General features: G+C 28.9%; 1 protein-coding gene and 1 pseudogene across 1 annotated transcript; one reads left to right on the top strand and one right to left on the bottom strand.

Annotated features, from left to right (window-relative positions):
• Positions 1-10,608: 10,608 nt before the first annotated feature.
• On the top strand, positions 10,609-13,374 carry LOC149515279 (uncharacterized; annotated as a pseudogene).
• A 151-nt stretch (positions 13,375-13,525) lies between these two features.
• Positions 13,526-17,086, bottom strand: LOC111303960 (uncharacterized). The gene is made up of 3 exons (XM_022900515.2): positions 16,221-17,086; positions 15,565-16,110; positions 13,526-13,624 (listed from the first exon to the last, which is right to left on the bottom strand). Exons 1-3 carry the CDS (start codon positions 17,031-17,033, stop codon positions 13,526-13,528), a joined length of 1,458 nt encoding a protein of 485 aa, XP_022756250.2. The 5' UTR covers positions 17,034-17,086.
• Between the last annotated feature and the right edge of the window lie 1,771 nt (positions 17,087-18,857).

Genomic DNA, 18,857 nt, shown 5'->3' with positions numbered 1-18,857 from the left:
GAATAAATGGTGAGAATCATATGAATAATAAATGGTGAGAATCATATGAATAAGTGGTGAGATTGAAAATGATGGTGACATATGAATAAGTGGTGAGATTGAAAATGATGGTGACCGTAAAATTAAATATTATAATAATAAGACTAATATGAATTTCTATACAAATGATGTTGAAAATAAATATGATAATAAATTGAAATTATGTCAGTGGATTGTGACAATCAATTATCATAATTGAAAATCACTTTATTTTAAAAATTTTACACTCCATAATCCACTGTTATAATTAAAATCTTTTTATTTTTAAATTTTATACTAAGATAATTAATTTTTCTAATCAGGATAATGGATTATGCAAGGGTCTAGTGGTTCATTGGACCGTTTCCCTTGTAGTTGGAGATTAAAGGGAGAGTGGGGGGGGTTTCAGCCTCCTAACTCCATCGTTGGGCTGTTACTTAAATGCATCTCATGAAGTGTTTTATATGGGATGACCACTCAAATTATTATAGTGATTTATTCATGATAATCATTAGATCATTGTATTTAATAATTACTTAGTAATTTTATATCAATGTAATATTGGATACAATTAAATCACTGTTTTAAAAGATGATTTAATTCGAGTTTTTTCCTCCCAAAATGATGTACTTTAAAACTTTTATTCTTTAATTAGTGTTATTTAAACTTATTTCCTCAAACAAGATTGTTTAAGCCACATCATTTCCATGTCATGTTTTATATAAATAAAAAATAAACTTTTCATGTGAATAAATATGTCAAAAATTAACAAATTAAAAAAAATAAAAAAACACCCAAACCCCAGCCACTAAGCTCTCTCTTCTTTAAACTCTTAAGAAACCTATTGCCAAAAGTGGACCTTCTGCGTCTCCTTACTAGACTTTTCCTTAAGACTTTTTTAGATTAACTAGAAAGATGGTCAAGTTAATAGTTTTTAAGATGGTCAAGTTAATTTATTCTTTTCTCTTATGTTTATACAATTACAGTCTGGAAGAACAATTTGCCTTCATTTCTACCACACACCCAAAATCCAAGTAGTCAGTAAGGCTGACAGAATCTACATAGCTTTATGAAACTGCTTTTTGAAATAAAAATAAAGAGCACTATCAAGAAAGTAAGCTAGATGCTAAATACAGGGTTTGCCATACCACATTATTAACATATACCACTATTAATAACAAGGTCCCATTGCTGACAGCCATGAGATTATGGGCAATCGTGAACTCCAGATCATAACCGAACAGAAAATACATACAGAACTTTGATGAAGATTGTGGCGATGATGATATTGAAGGCGTTTTGTATCTTGGATTCTCCTCCAGATATGCTGCTCTATCACGACTAGTTGTAAGCAAGTAAAGATCAGTTGTCAGCTAAAACTAAAATCAGTTCTAGATATGCATCTCTATCAAGATCAATTGCAGAGAATATCAGGCAGAGACTTGCAAATGTCATTGGGATTTCTTGTGACATTGTCAATAATAAATGAGGACTTAGTGAAGGACTATTCAAAATGTAATTTTTTTTTCTATTTTATATTTGTTTGTTTGTTGTTATTGCAGTTGTTAACTTTGTATCAGAGCTTCCCTGATTTGTTTTGGGTAATAAAATTTTTCAATTTTCTTTGAATTAAGCACATATCTGCAGTTGAATAATAGAAAGTTGCTAATTATTTAGGCTCAAAAAATTTAAATATTTTATGCTCATTACTTTGAACAAATTATGTTGAAATAATGAAATTACAAAGTAACCAACATTTCCGTAATATAATTAAAAGATAAAACTAGTAAATTGAAAACAAAATCATAAAACCTTTATGAAACTACAAAATGAACTAAAACTAGTAAATTGAAAACAAAATCATAAAACCTTTATGAAACTACAAAATGAACAAGTTCATGTCTTAAAAAGAAAACAGTATGCTTAATCGACAAAACTACTTAGATATACCATCTGCAATCACTCTCTACACAAATTTTGGATAGGAATCTTCTTAAAATTCTTGGTAACCCTGCATATATTTGAAAAAATATGGATTAAATAATTTTTAATTTGAGAAGAAAAATAATATTTCTCATGAATATTCATTCTTTCCCAACATTAGACAAATAAATTCCTTTTATCAATCTATGAAATTGAAGTCAGAAGTAGAAAAAGGGTGAGAGAAACATAAAGTGATGGTAAATTCTGTGGAGAAACAAGTTGATCAAATTACGTCTTTTATAAACTAAAATGAAAAAGAATAAGAAATATCTTATATCTCATATTAAACTATAGCTGCATTTGAATCTTGATGTCTTCTCATTTGACATGTCTTGCAATCATGGTCCGATTGTTTACAAAGTTTGCAACGAGTTGTTGTTAGACCTTCATTGATATCCATCTTAGTTTTAATTTGTGTAGACTGGGGTTAACCTTTCTTTGAGCGTTTATGATCAAGATCCGGTAATAATTGTGAAATATTAGGCTTTGGCCAATAAGCTCCATGAGGGATTGGATTAAACTAAGGTGCCTAAGTTTGAGAAAATTGTTCAATGGAATAATACTCTTCTATATATTGCCAACTATCAAGTGCCAACCTTCCACAAACAGCTATCACATGTGAACAGGGAAACTTATAAATTTGTCATTTTCCACATGTACATGTTCTTTTATCAAGTTGAACAACTTGTTTGTTATGACTTTGTTGCATTCTCCCACCATAAGATGCAATTATTACTTCAAACACTCATTTTTGTATATCAAATGGGACAAGATCATGTATGTTGGCCTTTGCCAAGTAACCTTGAAGTTTAGCTATAACATGAGGAGTGTACAAGCCTCCTCTTGCCAATACTTCTAGTGCAAAGCCTCGCATGGTGCTAAAACAGTTAACCAATCGATAAAAGGTTAATTGCACACATACAGTGATAAGTAAATTTCGAGCTTCTTTTAACACACTATTGAACACCTTAGATAAATTAATTGTCATTATTCCATAATGTCGACCACCATCATATGCCAGTGCCCATTGTTGCACCAGTATCTCATCCAACCATTTATGAGCTTCGAGATTAATTTTTTCTATCTCTTTCATTATGGTATCAAACTTCCACAACTGGTGTGCATTTCCAGCTTTATAGACAAGTATTTTTAAGTTTTTATTATGAAACTTATCATTGAAATTACTACATATATGTCGCAAGCAAAATCGATGATAAGCCCATGGTTTTTGCCATCTAGAGCCAGGCTTATTCACTGTTACATGAATACTGCGATGACTATCATATATCAAACAAATCCCTTTTCATTGAGTGACCTTCTCTCTAATGCAAGTAAGAAACCATCTTTAACTATCAAAAGATTCTTCTTCAATAATTGCAAATGCAAGTGGTAAAAGCTGGTTATTAGCATCAACTCTTATTGCAATAAGCATTTTACCTTTATATATTCCATACAAATAAGTAACATCAATACTTATAATTGGTCTACAATACTTGAACCTTTCAATGGAAGGTGGAAGAGCCCAAATGACATGGTGGAATAATTCGAACACTCTAATAGTAGAATCTCGTAACTGCTCAATTTGCCACATAATGATAGTCCTATTATACTTTTCAAGTACAGCAATAAATTTAGGTAATACCTTATAAGATGTCTCCCAATCACCAAAAACATTTGTGATGGCTTTTTGTTTTGCATGCCACATCTTCTTGTATGAAACATTAAAAGAAAAATTGTCTCTTATCTTGGCTTTTAAAGCTGTAATTGTAATCAAAGGTTCAACTTTCACTTGACTTTCAATCTCATGTGCTAACAAATTTGAGTATAGTTGTGGGTGATCACAACTTAACCTTAGGTAAACATATGTATGAAGATCATCATATTGAGTAATCTAAAAAAGTCTATGACTTTTGCGTTAATACACATGAAGCCTCCATCCACTTTCTTGATGTTTTTTACATGTCAATGATCATATCATTTTTTCCACCATTTCATACTTTTGGTGTCTCTTAATGGAGTACAATTGTACAGCTTTTTTCAATTTCGCCTTATCTTAGAAAATTAAACCTTTCCTCAACTCAATATCAAGATTCCAAGCAAAACTTTGGCTTTGTAATGTCCAATTACTACTAATAGCATCATCAACTTGATCAATATTAGTGAAGAATGGCATATTTGGCTCATGAACTGGCACTTCTAAAGAAATACTATTGACTTCAAGGTTCACTTCTTTAAAATATTCTTGCTTTTTATGTTCCTCATTTTCTTTTTCAAGTACTTCATTATTCGCATTCATATATTAGAATATATCATTAGATTCAGAATAAACTAATTGTTCCACTACAATTATATTTATACTTGTATCTTTGTCATATTGGCTAATACTTTTGTAATATGAGAATCCAAAAATATTACCTATGATTGATAGTGCCTTTCAATGGTAAGTCCACTACTACTTGGCGAAAATGGATGAATAGCAGGGTAGGCATTAGCATGATTCAACAAAATGTCATTGTCTTATGTTAGCATTTAACAAATAAAACAAAACTCATGGACTGAGTCCTATATTCAGCAAGTTCAATAGATTCCACTTCTAAATACAATTTAACATTGTTGATAGAGGGATGAATAGATGGAATTTCCAACATGATATCTACATTGGCATCATCCACAATTGGTAAGCGAATATATTTAATCATTGATGATTGCACAATTGTTAGATACCGACAAACCAAATTTAGTTGTGTTCGCTCTTTATCAAATCCCATAATGCAATACATCTTGTCCATCAATGTGTTGAATTTCGTTTTTTGCTTTAATTTAATTGCTCTCAAAAGAGGACCATCATACACAAGCCATTTGATCCTTCAAAAATTCTATTAGTCCAATAACAAAAAATTGGAATTTCTCTTCCCGACATTACCAATTAGCATTGAAACAATAAAAAATAATTATTAGCTCAATATCATAAATAATAAGAATTTAATAATAATACATAAAATTTACCATCTACAATTGCCTTGGATACAAAAGTACATAATTCAATTCACTTTATCAAGCTATTTACACATGAGAAATTTAAAATCTACTTACTTTTAATTCAAATAATGCAATGGAAGTTGTATTTGACCAAAGATTACACTTGTATTTAGAAATTTTGAACAAAAATATAAGTTAAAAGTATGATTTTTCATTCATTTATGAAAGAAGTCCCTAAGCAGGCAACACTCACATGTTGGTTAATGCTCATTGTAAACTTTATGAAATATTAAACTCTAATTTAAAACGTGTATGGTTTGATTACGAGAAAGCTACATGAGCAAAGATGTCCTCAATTATATGGTTTATCTTAGCTTAGGTTCGGTTCGTGTTTCAAAACGTATGATACTCTTACCAAAAACAAGAAATGCAGAATGATACAAAAATGACAAATGGATTTTTCTTTGTCCTGAAAAAAAGTAAAATATAATGAAAAGTTTTAAAATTAAAATCACCCAATAAATTATGATCTATACATGTAAAAACAAGGCATACTGATTATCTATTCATTTTGTTTGCCTAATTGGCATGAAGGTTATATTACAATTCAACGTCATAACTACAGGGTTTATGATTCTTATAGAATTGGAAACTTTTTTGGGATCAAAAATAATATTGCCAAATATAATATCCTTTTCAAACCTCTGGGCTTCAAAATTTTTGTAGAGAAATTTGTATATATTTAATAACAAAAGTAAAATATAAGGAGAAAATAGTATTTAGGGTTTATGAAAGACTTAATTTAATAAAAGAAACCTTACTAGAATAATATTTCAATTTTTTAAAAATTATTTTTTATTCAAATTATTATTTAAAAATATGACATGGAGTTGACATATTATTGACATGGCATAAATACCTCTTTTAAAGAAATAAGTTAAAACTTACGCTCATTAAGGAATAAAAATTTTAAAAAACCTTGTTATTGAAAAAAACTCGATCTAATTCTTATCTAAAAAGGTAATAAACTTTTATCACAAAAATTAAATGACATATAAAATTAACAATAGTTAATATTACTCATTTAATATTTGAATTAAAAACTTGTTTCTTCTTAAAATTAATTGTAACTATTTTATAAGTTTTATATTTTCAATCTAATATTAATTGTAACAAGTTTAAAAATATTTTCTGTGATTTTTTTAATTTTTGAAATTTTATCTAATATAATATTTTGATTTTAATATATTATTTTTTACATAGTTTATACTATAAAAACTAGTTTACTATCAATAAATATATTTTTAATTTAATAATTTAATTATATTTATTATGAAGTAAGTAAAAAATTCTAATATTTTATATACAAATTATTATCTTTAAATAACATTAAAATCATTAACTTATATAATTATTATAATGTGCATGATTATTTTAATACTTTTGAAGAAAATAATATTTAATTTTTAATAATATTGAACACAATTATCTATAATTACTAAGAATTAATTATTCTTAATCAAATAAAGTGGTTTCAGATCATAAGTAATAAGATCACCTTAGTAATAAGATCATTTCAATAATCAAATTACCATAATAATATTAAAAATGATACCAAAATCTATTTTATAATGTGATTGAAGTTCAAAACCCTCTTGCATTCCATGGCACGGAGGTACAGTGAAGGTACGATGATATTCAAATGAAGCCTAAAAATGATTATGATTTTGGTTCTACCATGCAGTATGTAACCAGGGAATTTTGTAATTTAATTTCTGGTTTTTGGGGGATTCCCAATTTGCCATTCCTTTAGTGTTTAATTTTCCTGGTTTTTGGGGTTGTTTTTCTTTTGAAACGCTCTCAATTGGCGTGGAGGTGTTGGAAGATGCCTTGAAGCAAACGAGCATTTTCTTTCTATCTGAATTAAATTCTCCGTCCTTTGATTAGGTCAATGCGCAAACCGCACCCATATCCAGTGAAAACCTTGAAAATGAAACCTCAAGCTTTCTATATTCAATCTAGCAAAATACATTCAACTTTTGTAAGATACCAAAAGAAGAAATAGAGCATTTTTTCTTGTTTTCCTTACATACCAGAAGGAGAACAAATGAACTTCTCTTCTTGTATTGAAATGAGAGATGACCTTCTTTTTTTATACTTTATTCCTTCTTTTCGAGTGTGACCCCTATTTTGTTTCTTCATTTGTTATTGTTGTTGTTGTTATCAAGATTTACGAGTGAATTTCATGTGTATTGAAGAAAATCTAGATCTTCCCTCATTACCGTATGGTAAATTGTGAATATGTACAAAACCCTGAAGCCCCATTTTTTAGAATTTTAGTAGCAAAATTTGGTTGCAACTCACTTGATTTGATTAGTCTACTTAAACCAACAAACTAGGCTCTACAACACCGATTTTCCTTGAACTTCAAATATCAGAATTCTGGTGAGTACATTTCCTTTATCATTATTTGTTGTGAAGATACCATCAATTTCAGGCCTAGTCCTTTTGTTTTTCTACACATTCTTGTATAACACTCCCTATAATGAATCTTCTGTCTTTTCTCCTTAGTGGAGGTCAAATGGTTGAATTCATCTAAAACTGTGGATTACCTTGCGAAAATTAGTCACATCAAGTTTGTTTTGCTCGGCAAGTTAAAAACATGGAAGAAAAGAAGACCATGCACTGAAGCCTGATGGAGACCAAATGAAATTAGGGGAAATATCTTTATGGATTCACCTCCCTCCAAAGAATTTCTACTTTGGCCATGAAACTTCTCCTTGTCAACTCAATGAAGATGCCACAACGCTACCAGTATATCCTAAGCTCGCAAAACCAATCGAAAAACGAATCTTCCACTCCATTTTGGATTCATTTAGAGTCCATTTGAAAGGGGAATGAAATTGATTTTGATGAAATTAAAAATAATGATAAAAATAAAATTAATTATTATACGATGAATTTGATTATTATAATAATAAAATTAAAATCAATAATTAAAAATATATTTGGATGTAAACATAATTGTGATGATGAGGTGAAATGTAGTAAAAAAAAGACAAATAAAGATATTATGAAAATTTATAGTATGTTTTTTATATTTATGAAATTAAAAAATAGTTAAAAATCACTAAAATTATTTTATACCAAATAAAAATTGGAGAAATTTTATTTAATTAATAATCTCCAATTATTAATTTATTATATAATAAATTTTATTTATTTTATTAAATAAAAAAATTATTTAATACTTAACTAATTAAAAAAGAAGGACAAGATTGTCAAAAAAATTAAAAATATGGTGCGGTGAGCCACCATCCACGCAACCCATCATAGGAGTTTTGCTTTTTCACCGGAGCCAGTAGGACTAACCAAATTGTGACATTGTTATTAGGGGTGAGCAAAAATCGGTTTGGATCGACTAAATCGATCAAAATCGAGTGAATTCGGTTGAATCGATTCGGTTTATTCGGTTTTAATTATAATCGAGTTTTTAAATCGGTTAAATTGGTTAATTCGATCGGTTTTCGATTCTTAAAATTGATAACCGTACTAACCGAATTAACCGACTTTTTAATAATTAAAAATAAAAAAATTGAGATAAATATTTTTATTTATTTTTTTTGGTAAAACATTTTTGAAATTATTAAATTCTTTAGTAATTTAGTTTGAATGATACTATAGTTTGAATTTTATTGAATTGAATTTATAGTTAAATAATTATTCATAATAGGAAGAAAAATGATAAAAAAAATCGGTTATTTAACCGAACCGACCGAACCGAACCGATTTTAATTGGTTCGGTTATGGTCGGTTATTTACTAATATTTGATCGGTTCGATTATTTGTTAAATGAAAGTCGGTTAAGTTGGTTATTGATTTTTTTAAACCGAACCGATCGAATTGACCATTTACTCACCCCTAATTATTATCCAAATATTAAAACATGGTGCGATTGCAACAAAAATGTGCTTGAACGCGCGCAACAGACGATTCATTCCAAATGGTGCCTTAGACTAGGAGATGACAAAGATGTGAGATGGAGCTTTGGACTTATTTAGATTAGTACAGTAACGGTTTTAGAGAGAATTAGATGAAAAAAAAATTAAATAAAAGAAAAAGAAGTTAATATCGATTTTTTTGATTGGGTGTGATTGATAATTTAAAAAATTTATCTTTTAATAAAATAAAAAAATTTTAAGATTTATTAAAAAAATATTTTTAGTTTTCAAAAATAGAGTAAGGTTTGAAAGTTCAATTATACATGTGAAAGGATTAGTACTCTTATAATGCTCGATAAAAAATGATATCAATTAATCATACGTTATTTTTAATTTTGTATAAAAATAATTTTAATTTAAAATTTAATAATAATTCCTTTCACTTATGAAATAATAATTTTATTAAAAATATTTATTTAAAAATATTAAGAGAATCTTGAAGTTTAAAAATTATTTTAAAATTACATTGAAACAGAATTTAAAGATAATTTTTTTCGTCTAAGACTTATTATGACGTTTATTGAATATAAAAATAATATTTTTTAAAGATGATAATTATTGGTGACTCCCCAACATATAAACAAAGTACCAAAAATTATTTCTCTTATAAAGTTATTTTGAATAACATTTTCCATAAAAAAACATTTTATGCGGGAAAACAATAATGCAATAATTAACAAATAAATAACAATAATTAAAAAACATAAACATGTGAAATGAATGCTAACAATAATTTAGAGATGAATATATGACGATGGATACTATATATGATAATGAGATATAATTTTGAAATTGCATTCTTAAATATAAAGAGATTACCCAAATTTCCTAACTTCTAGGTAAAAATTAGGTATGGCTATTTATACTTAAAATTTCATTTGTATTTCTATTCTTTTATTTGATCTTATTATTATTTTGGGTTAAAGAATCATACGAAAAACTTAATGAAATAAAATTTTTTAAATATCTTATCTTCTAAGTGTTATTGGAGAATAGACTATTCTATATAAGGTTTTCATATGAACCTTTGAATTTTGAGATGATTTTTTATGTTGGTATTGGGTTTAAGAGAAAATTAGTTTTGACTAGATTTTGGGGTTTAAAAATTTAGGGTTTTGGTGTAGGCTTTTCATATTTTTATGAACCTGTTCAAAAATTTTCACCATTTGAGTGAACTTTTAGACCAAACTCGCTTTTCATTATTTCATTTTCTCTTTAAAGATTATATTTTTAATGCAACATGATACAAATAAATGATACAAGTACAAACTAAAAATTTGTAACGATCAATTTGATCTATCTTATGCATATTTAATTTAATCTTTTCTTATAATCTCTTTTTTAAAATTAAATTAAGAATGAAAGAAATTTTATTTTTTTATTTATTTTTGAAGAAAATTTTTAATTTTCTAATATCTAAGTAAAATTTGAGAAAATTAATAATTTAAAACATAATTCGAATTCCTTCCAATGTCTAGACAAAATTTTTAAAATTATTTTCACTTAAAAATATCATTTTTCTTATTTTTTTAAATTTTCAATCAATAATGATTGAAAAATACCTTAACAAGATTATATATAAAAAAGTAAAACTAACGCGTGCTTTCATAATTTTTAATTCCTAAACATGTATTTTGCGGTAATTTGATAGATACATAAATGTTTATAACAGAAATTGAAGCAAATAATTGCATGGGCTAATAGAGTTTAAAATGGAGAGGACTATACTAAATGGACCCTAATTCCAGGAGCCCAAAGTAAAGAGTTCCACGAGAGCCCACCTGACAATGCCGCTAGCCTAAGTTCCAAAGCTGCTGGGCTGAAAACTGATATGGGCCTCGTCCAAATATGAGCTGGGAGATCTTGGATCGGGTCTAGCTGGACAATGGTTCAAGTCAAGAGCAGAAAATGGGTCGGGTCGATCCGCCTCCTTTCTTTCCTTTTTTTTAAATATATATATATATATATATATATCTATATAAAAGCCAAATGATTTTTTTTTTCATTGCATTTCTTTCTTCTGTTTAAAAAAAAAAACTTTCTTCAAAAATTTTCCCCCCTCTTCATCAACTTAACCAGATTTCAAACAGCCCAGTTTCAGGTGGAACACCGCCTCCGTGCCGGCCTCCGCTCTCCAGCGCCGGTTGGCTTCCAAAGACTTAACCCAGCTTCTCCTCAGGCCCTTCTTCTCAACTCCAGCCTCCGTTTTGCCTGAAAACGAACCGAAATCCCTAGATCTGAATTCCAATCCCGGGACTTCAAACTGCCGAAGACTCCTCTATCGTCCGATCCTTCCACCTTCTTAGTATGTAGTTATTCTCTTCTCACTTCTCGTTTCCACCGGTTCTGATCATCCAAAAGCCTGCCAGCGCGAGCCACTGATCACTATGCCGCCACCTCTCTGCCACCTACCACCGACGTCGCTCCGTACCATCTCCCCTTTCTTGAACTGCGTTGAACCCGACGCCTAAGAGACATCCTACAAAAATCTACTCGAACCTTAACCTCTTTTTTTGGGATTTTGAGTTACTTTACTTTTTTTTTATTGTGGTTCCCTTCGGGGATGAGGCTATTTCTTCCTTTTGGTTTTTTTTTTTTTGTGTTATTTTTGTTTTCTTTTTTCAGGTGGGGTTTCGGTGATGGTTGTGGTGTGGAAGTGTGGGTTGCCGTTGGGTTGATTATGGGGGAGCTATTGATGGCGGTTATTTGGCTCTGACAGGGGATTTTTTTTGGATGGGGAGAGGCTGTTTTGTGGTTTGTGGGTAATTGCTGTGGTTTCGGGGAAGGCTGCTCAGTGCTGACGATGGGGGTTCCGGTGGTGGAGAGTTTGTAGACTATATGGGAACTGTGTTGGGGCTGAGAATGGTATTTTGGCCAAGTTGTTGAGTTGTTGGCCGAGGGAAACTTTCTCTATATTTTTTTTCTCAGTTGGCCTCCCATCTTTTTTTAACAAACTCGTTCCCCTTTATGCTATGCATTGCCTCCGTTTTATCAAAGACAAAATCAGCTAAAAACTTGTTCTCTCTGGAAAGCAATTTGGCTTGTTGTGGCTAGTAATGGTTGCAGGTTGGTGGTTACTGCCTGCAGCAGGGTAGTGGAGTTACTGCTCTGTACAACTGGTTGCAGTGCCAGCATCAAGTCTTTTTTTTTTAATTTCTCATTTAAGGGAAATTGGGCCTTAGAATTCTTGGGCATTAAATTGATTGCATTTGGGTCATTAATTGGAATTTTAAATTGAAATTTAGATTCGCATTGATTTTGGGCCATTTAAGTCCAAATACTAAAATTATGATCCAAATTAAATTGGATCTTAACCCAAATTGGATTAGATTTTAACTCATTAAAATGATTTGAAAGCAATTAATCCGAAATAAATTTAAAAGAGTCCATTCAATTAAAATGTTTTAATTGGCTTAAATTGAAACGTTTAAATCAATTATAATAATCGAATAAACTCGAATTGATTTGAATAAAATTGTGTTTATAATTAAAACAAACCATCTATTTTTTTTTTTTTTTCATAAAATGCCGCAATCTGGGGCAAAGGAGGGATTATAGATACTTTGTGTATAATTTAGTCGAAGTATTAGTAAATTATGATCATACTAAGCGATATTATGTTGGAATGTATTCGGAGGCTGTCATATCGAACTATTTTCTCCTTAGATATGGCGTACGGAGGAACTTTCTTTTCTCTGAGCTATCCCCTAGTGGAATAACTTGCGCCGTTGATGGATGATTGTCTCGAGAGATATCCATTCATGCATTCCAATGCCAGTGATCATCTATCAATTCCAAGAGCCGCATTGAATCAATAAATCATCTCATTGGAAGTGGCAGAAGTCGATTAATCACGTTTGGCACAACAAACAATCGGCTAACACAGGCCAAGCAACTGGTCTTTCTCAATCTCGTGGGGCTACTTGGCTCATATATTGGAAACAATAACCCTCGGAGTGTTCTAAGGAACCCCTTGAGACATTTCACACCGGAAGAATGGTCCGCCTCCCTCCAGTGTACATTTTCAACACCAGGTTGCCTACTAACGATTCACGTCAACTCAAGCTCCTAATGTATTCTTCATGGAATCCATTAGTAAGAAAATGGAAGGAGATGCCTTAGTTCTTACTACCTATAGACGAAAAGCACCGCGCCGTCTGCGAAATTGTTTTTTCACCGGAAATCATTCTGCAGATCGTGTCAATAGAATTCTAGTTTTTTCTAATGCAACAGTGCTCAAGGAGGTTATATTCAAACAATGACCACTACATAAATATGCTATATGATTACGTCGATCAGCCTTATGATTTTGATCCCTAGAAAATTATTTATTAGCAAAACCTTATAGATAGCTCTGTGCAGTAAAAGAAAAAAAAAGTAACTGCTAAGAAACATTATTCAATTTATTCATAAAAATAGAACTCATTTTCATTCTACATTTTAAATAGGGAAAATCCAAAAACTTTTATCCAAATTTTTTTTTTTAAATTACTGAACAATATAATCCAATCTTGAGTATATTATATATAGGCAAGCAATTGTAGCTAGGCAATGACTTCCCCGCTGATACAGGACCTTAATTTGATGTCAGCAACATTTCTAGTAGCCACGTATTGGACATCACAGCATTCTACTTTTGCACCCTGTAAATTAAACAAAGAAAGAATCAACAATTTTGTGATTTCTAGGGTGTTACTTTATGTATATCACAAGATTGTTACATTGATAAGGCAATTTTTTGGTCAAAGGTAAGAGTACTGTGATTTATTAATAGAGTATTATTAAATTTTTTAGATAATGTTTAGTTTTTTTGTAAGATAATTATGATAATACTTGTAAACATCGAAGTAATTTTATTATTAAGGTAATCTTATCACTGGTAATTTGAAATTATTTTATTAAGTTAACAATTAAAATCACTTTTTTGATTAACAATTATTAATTTTTGTGTAATAAAAGATTAGTATACTTGATATTACTATAAATTAAATATTATTTTATTTAAAAATATGAAAATAACCATGTAATAGTTACACAAGTTAATGATTTAAATTATTAAATTAATAAATATATTTATTAATAAGTAAACTAATTTTTATAATATAAATTATGTAAAAAATATTTGAATTAAAAAATAAAATTAATTTATTGAATTCATAATAAAAGAAAACAAAAATTATATTTTTATAAAATATTAAAAAAATATAAATTATTTTTGAACTTATTACAATGAATATTTGTTTTAAAATATAAAAATTTATAATATAAAATAATTATAATTCTAAGAGATAGCAACATTTAATTCACATATTAAAAAGATTATATTGACAATAGTTGATTTTATATATTATTTCACTTTGATGATAAAAGTTTCTAACTATTTTGGATGGTAATTAGATTACCCTCCAAAACAATAATTTGATCATTCTCGGTGATCCAAAATTACTATCATATAGGATCACATAATGCTTACCAAATACACTGATCTAATTATTATGTGGATCACCATGATTTTTTGGTTGATCACCTTATACCAAATATTATCTTAGTGATTAAAATTCAATCTTTACAAACTTAAATATTAAAAAATAGTATAAAGTGGTTATGTCATGTCAACATATATTTTTTTATTCAAATCATACTACATAATCACATTCGTGTAAAAGTTAATTATTTATTATAAAATAATTAATTAATATATCAAAATAAACATTCACCATTTAATTATCACATGTGATGTATAATAAATGATTGACTTTTTTTAATAATTTAATTATGTGGTATGATTTGAATGAAATAGACATATATATATGTTGATGTGGCATAATTGTTTTATATAATCTTTTTTCTTTTAATTGTTATTTTTTTTAAGAGATTATATATTACAAATTACAATCATAATAATAAAAATGTAATAAATTTCAATACATATCAAATATTCCATTGTGATTTTATATATAAGAAAGGTTAGGGATAAACTTCTGCCGCTTGTAGTATTTCTTCTCTTACAAAGTTTTTGGATTGAGCATTACCAAAACCGGTCAAATCAATAAATTTTGTGATTAAGGCATTATTTTAGTTACTTTAGGTTTCATATTTAAACGATAATACCCTATATGCATCTTACTAGCTAGTTTGTGCAAGATTTAGGAAAATTTTTTAAGTAAATTTTATTAAAATTATTAAATAAAAATTGAATTTGAAAGTATAAATTTGATAGAATATTAAAAGATAGTATTACATATATAAAATAAATAAAATTTAAAATAATTTGAATATGCTTTGATAATTTATTTAAATAAAAAAATTTTATTGAAAACTTTGACAAAATCTTTAACCTTCAATCAACATCAAACAAATTTTGATTGTAGATATTGTTCTTAATTAAAAATTTGCAAAAGATCATTTTTAATTATAGATTTTAACTTTCAAAATTTTAACTTTTACTTAATGGAATTAAATAAATAACCTTACGAATTGATTAAGGAATCTCACCCAATTCTATGTTGCTAATTAATTTAACGGGGCGTAAAAGGAGAGAAAAGAAATGATACAAGGCAGAGAAGTTGAAAAAGAGGCCAACCTGCTTTCGACTTGTTGCCTGCAAAACAACGTGAATCTTGGTGATGTGATCCGCCGAATGATTGCCACTCGATGAACATGGTGGCAGATGACGCTGTGATGTTCGGTTGTATGTACTAAGAACTTGGTCTTGGTTGCTTTCGATATTCTTGACTGATTCCAAGAAGAAGACATGAGGAGTTACGCATGGATCGTAAGAGGGAAACCGCGTGTTAAACATGTATAACGGAGGCCTAGCAGATTTCTTGAATGGTGCAAATGTCTCGAGGGGTTTCCGCAAAAGACTCCGAGGGATTTTATTTTCATAAATATGAGCAGAGTAACCCCATGAGATTGAGAAAGACCAGTTGGTTGGCCTGTGGTAGCAGATGGTTTGTTGTAGCAGACGAGATTGGTCAAATTTTGCAGCTTCCATTAGATGGTTTATTGATTCATAGCGGTTCTTGGAAGGGAAGAGTGGGTTTATAATGTCAAGATGGTGAAGTGAGACAAAGGGAGACTGTGGATGAGAGGACAGGAGACCTGATACATCACCAAGTAGATCAATCTGCAGTTGCCAAAATCCATATGCACTTGGTTAATTAGAAATAATTAATAAAAGGTGAAATTTCCTTTCTTTTTACATAATTTTTAGTTGGTCTTGAAATATTGGATTACCTGGTGAAAACCCTTTTCAGTGGTGAGATCAACCCCCAAATCAGCCAAACAAGAAGACAATAATTGATCACTGACACGCACGTGAGGGTATCTCTCAATACAATCATCAATGGCTGGCACCAATACTTCAACCAAGGAGTAGCTCAAAGCATAACCAGCTCCACCGTATGCCATGTTGAAGGAGAAATCGGAATTCGATTTAATAGCCTCGGAAGTCATCCCAATGTAATAATATTTAGTATGATCATATTTTCCAAGTACCTCAACCAAATTATGAACCAAAAACAGAGTGTCATCATCCCCCATAACATACCATCTCACATCTTCGTTGTTTCCTAGCCTAAACGTTTCCAGAATTGAACGAAAGAGTCGAACTGCGGCTGGAACAACAAGTTTCGAATATGCTCTTAGCTTCCTGATGTCTTCATTGACCTGGAATGGAGGATATGATGAAGGCCAGGGCAGGAAGTCTACTGTGGGAGGTGAATCCAAAAAAATATTTCCCCTAGTTTGATTTGGTCGCCACCAGGCTTCAATGTATGTTTTTCTAGACTTCAATGTTTTTCTGGAGCTGGCTAATATAAACTTAAGGTGGCTAATATCTGTAGGAGAAATGGAGGGAGAGCTGCTATTTCCTGGTGAAGTTGACCATTTGGTTTCTATGGGATTCAACAGGCCAAATGATTGGCTACAATTATGGCTGTACAGGAATGTATAAAACAAGAAAAAGATGGCTGAAAGAACTAAGGATGTGCAGGAAGTTCCAAGAGATGGATATCGAAGTTTTTGTGGAAATGGAGTTGTAGAAGACATTGGAATTGGATATGAAGCTGAAAATTAATGGGAAAATTGAATATGAAATTACATGCATGATCTAAAATGAGTCAAATCTGCAAAGAGGATTTTTAAAATTTAAGTTTCCATCCTAGATTGGGGGAATTCCGTTTTGCTACCAAACATTGAAAATAATGACCATTTGCGATTATATAAAAAATAATTAGGAAGGAAATTTTACCGCTTTACCCTAAAGTGGTAAGGGAAAGGATGATCCCTTTATTTTAAAAATAATGAAAGTTTTTTTTTTTCTTTAAGAGTGATAAGTGCACTCTAACTAAATTTATGTAGAATATTTATTTAAAATATTTTTTCTTTTTTATAATTTTATATTTAATTTAAACTTATTAAAGTGTAATCATAAATTTAGTTATAAATGCGTAATTACTTTTGGATAAAGTAATGAAAATTTTCATAGGTAGAATTTTTTTTAGAGGAGTTCATGGGTTGGATAGAATTTGGGTTGATTTTCGTTTAGTATTTATAATTTATATGTTTGTTTAGACTTGATTTAATTTTGATATTTTGGACCTATAATTTTTCTTAAGCTTAGTTTATGTTAAAAAAAAATCAAATTTACTCATTAAATCTAATTTATAAAAAAAAATAAAAATATTTTTAAAAATATTAAAATAAAATTCACATATATATTTATATAATTATAATAATTTAATTATATTTATATTATTTGTACTGAATTGAGCTTAAATTTTAATTTTATATTTAAGAATTTGTTCAAAATTTAATCGAGTCCAAAAATTTTAACTAAATTCGTTTAATGGGCCTATTTTTTTTGCTTAAATTCTCTTAAAATTTGGATAGACTTTTAGAACCAAATAGATATCTTGACTTTTGAGTAGGTTTAATTTTTTTTAAAATAATAAATAATTAATTTAGATATAACAATTCGTATATTTATATCACATTTATTTTGTATTAAGTATATATAAAATATAAAAATTATCTTATCATAATTTATAAATATAAAACATATTTTTTTATCAAATTTATATATATTTTTTATTAAAATTTTAGAATAAAATTTTAAAACATATTACATTTCAAATTTTTTTTATAATTTTTATTTCAAATTACTGAATTAAAATTATCAAATCTATGACGCCTGCGTAACAAAAAGTGGTTGGAGCCCGCCCACCAAGCTCTCTTATAAATTTTACATTCATGACAAATAAGCATCGTTTACAGTAGTAATCTACATCCAAAAATATCTTTTTTTATTTTTTTAATTTTCTTCCTTTTGTCTCTTGCAATTTATATCTTATAATTTTATTTTTACGTCAATCATAATAATTTAATTTCGCAAAATTTGGGAATTAATCAATTCAACTTTTTTTTTTTTTTTGAATTTACCAATCTAAAGTTTTTAAACTAGAGTTAAAAGTAATTTTACTTAATTTTGTAGAGCTAGAGCAGTCAGCATTTGTACATCCTAATGGTGATATATGTAAATTCAACGCTTGGGATTTAAATATTCTGTACATCGTTGGCCTAAAAAAAAAGTACTTTTACATCTTACTATAATGATAAACGTCATTTTTAATTAAAATATGTACCTTCACTTAATTGTTCATACCTAACCATTTAAGTACTTGAACTTTGATATTGATTTTGAAAATTAAAGTAAGAGAGTCCTGTTTGAATGAAACTCAAAGTGAGAAATTAAAGAATATTTTACATTCGTTTTGAATATATCGCTCTAACTATTGTTTCATTGCAGTCAAAATTAAAATTATATAAAAAAATTAGGAAAAATTGAAATGTATATCTTAATTGAGTGAAAAT

This window comes from Durio zibethinus, chromosome 13 (assembly GCF_047325235.1).
Source record: "Durio zibethinus cultivar Kanyao isolate XHJ-2024 chromosome 13, ASM4732523v1, whole genome shotgun sequence".
Lineage (NCBI taxonomy): Eukaryota > Viridiplantae > Streptophyta > Magnoliopsida > Malvales > Malvaceae > Durio > Durio zibethinus.
Note: the sequence above shows the minus strand (reverse complement) of the source record. Positions and strands in the feature narration are given on the sequence as shown.